General features: G+C 24.4%; 1 protein-coding gene across 1 annotated transcript; it reads left to right on the top strand.

Annotated features, from left to right (window-relative positions):
* The first annotated feature begins 921 nt into the window (after positions 1 to 921).
* Positions 922 to 5,611, top strand: LOC129969159 (NADH dehydrogenase [ubiquinone] 1 alpha subcomplex assembly factor 3-like). The gene is made up of 3 exons (XM_056083594.1): positions 922 to 1,122; positions 2,685 to 2,785; positions 4,969 to 5,611. The coding sequence occupies exon 3, from the start codon at positions 4,985 to 4,987 to the stop codon at positions 5,561 to 5,563; it is 579 nt and encodes a 192-aa protein (XP_055939569.1). The 5' UTR covers positions 922 to 1,122; positions 2,685 to 2,785; positions 4,969 to 4,984; the 3' UTR covers positions 5,564 to 5,611.
* The last annotated feature ends 512 nt before the right edge of the window (positions 5,612 to 6,123 follow it).

Here is a 6,123-nt window from a genome sequence, read left to right as displayed (position 1 = left end):
TCTTTAACGATAACATTCAAGTGATTCGGTTTGCTTATAGTGCTAATATCTTTTAATAAAATTCCTTTACCTGTTTTCCTTAAGAATATAATAAATTCATGATAGTGATGGATATTAAGATATTTCAAGCGGTGAAAACCTATCCAAAAATGTTATATAATAGGAAAACGTCTTCTGTTTTGACTTTCTAAGATTCGATTCCTCATACACCAGTTTAAATTATAATGTTGAAATTCTGATACCAAAGTTAAATTTTCTAAATAGTTCCCCAACAATTATTAACAATATTATTATCTATTATTTACAATATCAATGCTTATTTTTTGAATAAAGGAAATATCTGTATACATTCTTGTTTTTTAAATTGCCAGTACTAAAATATGAAACTTAGAAGTTTGAAAAATTATCATGCACATTTTCAAGCTACATTATGCATTTTTAAGCAATTTAAGAAGCATCTTACCATTAATTACTTCATAAAAGCGGATTCATTTCTTTCTGATGAGCTGCAAAACTTATCCATCCAAGATGTCTTTCCTAAAAAAAGATTCAAGAACTCTGCAACCATCTCCCTTAAAAATCGCACCTTTTCAATAATTGTTGATATAATCACAAAATTAATTGACAATTTTTGTATTTTGTGTGGGGAGGGGTTTCCTGCAAACTCTGAAATTTGCAGAAAAGAGTTTAATTAGAAATCTCTGGATGCACTGATTTTTTAAACTGTGGTGTTTGCAATCTATGAAAAAATTATGGATAATTAATATTATACTCCATTAAAAAATTAATGAATTCTTTCTCATACTTTTTTCAGTTATAAAAAGAAATGTTTACTTCACTTTAGGAATCACGGAAATTCTGGAGAATGGGAGAAGGCATATTTCGAGCATCGATCGGAAGAAATGAAATGAAGTCACTCCACTAAAGGTTATTTTTGTTTATTATTTGAATGGACTTGCGGCTGCTTGAGATTATAAACATCAAAAATAAATTGTTTTGATATTTTGTATATAAGTAATTATTCCTAATTCATTGCATGTATTTATATAAAACTAAATTATAACTCCGATCTTCTCTTAACGTCTGAAAACCAAGAACTTTTTATTTGAATCTGTGACAGAAGTAAAGATTTCAGAATTATATAACAATTTTATCAGTAGTATTTTCTTTTTATAGTTAATGATTTGTATAGAAAAATTTATTCTTATGTAGTGAATGAGGTCAACAGTAGATTTTTTCAATATTGTGTAATTAGAATATATTATTTATACTACTTAAATTTTATTAAATATGGAATACAGTTTCGAATCCTCTATAATTTCTTGACATTGATCTTCTATTTTAAGATAATAATTTGCATAAATGTTTCATTAGTAATGGATATTATATTTTAAATCCATTCCCTGTACTATTTTCCCAAATGATGAAGAAAAATCGAAAAATAATTAGATTAATTAGATTTTGTTGATAAGAAAAGCTTAGCATTTATATTGAGAAAATTTTAAATGCTATTAGAAGTCTATATGAGTTAGGTGAAATTTTTTTTTTTTTATGAATTACATTTTGCAGTTTATATAATACATGAAATTTATATAATACCTGATATATCAGGTATTATATAAAAATTTATATAATACATGAACTTTCATGTTAATTCAAATTGCAAGTGTTTGGTTTTTCTTTCTTTTTTTTCTAACATGTATTTTTAAATCATATTTTAGTTTTTAAGAGGTGTTTAATTAAATGGCTTTCAAAAAGTGTCTTTTTATTAGTTTCTATGAATAATTGAGAATGGAAAAGACAATCATAATATTTGTTAGCAATGGATACTTAAACACTTTAATTGTAATCTTATTTATATTTTACATTAATTCAAGATATAATTATCAAGATAAGATTACCATTTCCCTTAAAAAGTTTAAAAATTAATTTACAAAAATATTTTTGAAGATTAATTAAATGTTATATTATTTTAATTAAAACACTGTGCATTTAAATTGAGATGTAAATAAATACTCAGGTAAAACACTCATAAGAATTTTTACTGCTATTATTATTGTTTGCACTATATACTATTTACACAGCCATCATAAAATAAGATCCTCAATAAATTTAGAAATTATAAGGTAAACTTGTTTAAGTTTGTAAATTATTCATTTAACTTTTTATCCAAAAATAGGATTTTAATCTGCATATGTATGAAACTTCTGCATTCATTTAAATTCTGAAAACAAATTAATTGTTTGATCAGTATTTTATTTCGATGAAAATTTATACATTAACACGTTGCCGCACATTAAGGATTTTTGGTGATATGTGGGCAGATGACAGTTATAGCCATCATTTGTTCTGGAAAGGGAAAAAAAATGTTAATTAGTAAATAATGGTTACAGCCATTGAAAGTTTTCATGGAAAAACTGTGATAATTTTCTCTTCCAAACATGCTCCCTTTCATATGAGAGTCCTAAACTATTGAAAAAAAATTGTATTTCTGAACACATTTGTGAAATTAAAAGTTTATGGTAACATGTTAATATAAGATTTTAAACTGAAAAAAAAAAGACATTTTATGTATAAATTAATTATATTATTAAAAATACTTTTTATTCTTAAGTTATATGTTGTTGTTTTTTATTATTATTATGTTAGAGTAATTTTTGTTTTTATTCATTTCATGCATTAAGGCCAAAACAGCATCTTTCAATTATTTGCAGTAGCAGACTGCATAAAGAGCCATTATAAAATTGGTTATTTGAATAAAATGGTTATCTGCAAACAATAATTTGTAAGTATATCATATTACAATATCATGTATTATTCATTATTTTATATATATATATATATATATATATATATATATATATATATATATATATATAGAAATTATTGGCTAGTTGATCTGATTAGTTGAAAGCTATATATTTCCTATTTAAATTCTTATTATTTCTGGATTGTTAACATACAGTGAAACTCGCATAAAATAATATATCTGCTTATATTGACATATTCTACTTGGCTCCAGCTGAATTCTGTAAATCTGCCTATAGTAAAAAACTTTTTTAAATGCACCTTCAACAATTGCACTTTCATCTTTTTAAAAAGTTAGTATAGTAGAATCTAATTTCTTGCCCCCCCCTCCTCTTAAAACAATAACCCATGCTCCAGAATGTGAAATAACAGAAGAATGATAGATAGGAAAATGCTAAAACTGGACAGAGAGCTGTTCTGTTGAGTTATAGCTGGAAGATGAGTGTTTACAAATTATTCAGTGTTATTAGCAATTTGATAAGACCACTTATTGCTTGAAGATAAAATAAAATAAGGTGAAATAAATAAATGAAAATGTCATGAATGAAGATGCTGATAAAGCTATCCTAAAAAAAATTTGATGAATTGGGTGCAATTCTTGGCCATTAACAGACAATAATTTCTGAAAAAGTAGAAAAAAAAAATTCTTATAATAGGCAGCAATAATTTCAAAGATTGCAATAAATGTTTTCCTCTTTTCATCTTCATTTTATGCATACTTTTCTTGGTAATGTACTTTATTTAAAAAAATTAATTAAAATTAAAAGCTTATAATATACAATATTAATCAATAAGTGCAATAATATTAGCACATGCACACATACATAAATGTTGTTTAGACTAACTGTGACTAAATTCTTTCAATATTATTACGAGTAAGTTTTACTGTATATATGTGTGTGAATGTACAGATATTTTCATGCAATTATTTCAATAATCTTTTGGAAATCTTGCTTTTGCCAAAAAACATTACTGCAATCTTGATATTTTTACTTATATATTTTTTAAAAATATATATGTCTTTTTAAATCTATTTGAAAAACCTTGCTTTTTCTTTCAGTATCCAAAATTTTACAGATATTTTAAAATATTATTATATTGTCTTATTATTTATATTAAAAGATAATTTAAAAATTTATATTTTAAATTTTAAAAGATTTAATTATTATATTCCTATTTTAAAAGACAATAATCTCTCTAAGGGGAAAAAAAATTGTAAATTTGTATCTTCAATACATTTTTCATATTTTAAATAGAGAAATTATAACTTAGAAATTTTTTTAAAAAATAATTAGCATTTAAGATAGATAAGAAAAACAGTGTTACTTTTATTGTAGTATTTGGGATTACTAAATACCTTATATTAAAAAAAATTCATGAAATGTGGCTGAACAAATGTTCCTGTACTATTAGTTTCTAAGAAATATACAAAAAAATATATCAGTTTAAAAGATAATTACCTAGTATAATAACTAACATAAGTTTTTAAAATCTATTAGTATTATTGCTTTTTATAACTGATGGTAAAAATCCTACATTCTTATCTTGTATCTTAATTTATATGTTTTGTTTCTTTAAATATTTATATTTTGAAAAAATTATCCAATGTGCTACAAATAAAACAGTGTGCTTTATAGGAACACTGATACAATATGTTTTTTAATTATATAATTTAACAAACAATGAATGTAAAGTTCATTCTTTCTGAAAATATATTCTCCAGTCACTTATAGTATAATCAAAGAGAAGGATTTTAATATGTGGTGAATTCAGGAGGAGTTCCTTAAAATTTTTAGTTGACATAATTGTCTAGCAATTTATTTCCACAGTATTCCAAGCACCTTATGAATTCGAAATTAATACTAATTGTTGTAACATTTCATTGAAAGCGCACAGATTATTTTAAATTGTTTCTTTTTAAAACAATTGTTTAGTTGTTAATTTTCATATTTATCCTTTTGTATAAGGATCGCAAACAAATTTTTTGTCCCAATAAAATTTGAGATTAATCATTTTATTAATCTGAAAAAATATTACTAGAAGAGAATGTTTAAAATAATTCAGTTTACAGAAATAATTTATTCAAAATTTTTCCATTTTCTGATATTGCAAGTTGTAAAGTTATTTACAATTGTGTATATATATACGTTTTCTTTTTAGATTCGCAACACTAGGTATGGCGCAGTTATGCAAAAAACTTTTTCATGTTCCTTGCAGAATTTTTAAAAAGGCGACTACCATTCGAAGCATAAGCACTACGAAATGTACCTGGGACAGTTATGAAGGTGATGGTAAAACTACTGTTACAATTTTAAATCGTGAGCATCGACATTTAATCATGTTTGATAGTTTGACTGAGATGGGTTTCAAATTGAATAATGGTATTTTTGTTATTGGGCCGGTTGCTGCATTCCCTAGGACTGTTTTGCAATGGAATGTTCCATCTGTTGAATATATTACAATAGAATCTCTTTCTTTATTTGCTGTGCTTGAACCAAAATTAGACATTTTTATTCTTGGAACTGGTGATCATTTAAAATTACCTAGTCCCGAAGTTATGAACTTTTTAAAATCCAAAAAGATAGCAGTTGAAGTATTGCCAACTGAAAAGGCTTGTGCAACTTTCAATTTTTTAATTGTTGAAGGAAGATGTATTGGAGGTGCTTTTATGCCCCCTGAAAATGTTAATGTATATGAAGAAGATAGTTTTAAACTCACACCTCCAAAAGCAAGTCCAACAGGATATATTATGTAAAAATATTTTAGTCCTAGTTTAAAATAAAATAAATTATTTAAAATCAAATGATATCTGTATTTTTTATGTTTTATAGACTTTTGTATAAATTAGAAAGCTTTTCAATGAATGAAATGCTGATATAAATTGTTTATGTTGAATGGCTTCATAAATATAATATACTAATTTAATATTTGTAGTATCAATGATGTCTAAAAACTTTTTATACATTTAAATATATTAAACCATCAAAATATAATAAATTAGTTTTAATTCCCTGCATTGCATCAAAATAGCATTTTAACTATAAGAGCTGGCTTATGATATGTTGATTAATATCATGGTTATAAAGTGTTATCTTCTCTGTTAGCATAATGCCTATTGTTTGCAAAATATTGTTGCAAATTTTCTTTTCCTTACATTGGTGTCTTATAATGCTAAAATATGTAATTTTTATTTATAGTTTTAACTATTACAAATTTTAGTTCTTATCAGGTTTAACAAAATAAATATATGTATTCAAGATGTTAAAAGATTTGCATACAAAATATTTAGTTCAATTTGTCATAAACGTTTTGTGC

This window comes from Argiope bruennichi, chromosome 5, assembly GCF_947563725.1.
Source record: "Argiope bruennichi chromosome 5, qqArgBrue1.1, whole genome shotgun sequence".
Classification (NCBI taxonomy): Eukaryota; Metazoa; Arthropoda; class Arachnida; order Araneae; family Araneidae; genus Argiope; species Argiope bruennichi.
The sequence above is the reverse complement of the archived record's forward strand: the minus strand, read 5'-3'. Positions and strand labels throughout refer to the sequence as shown.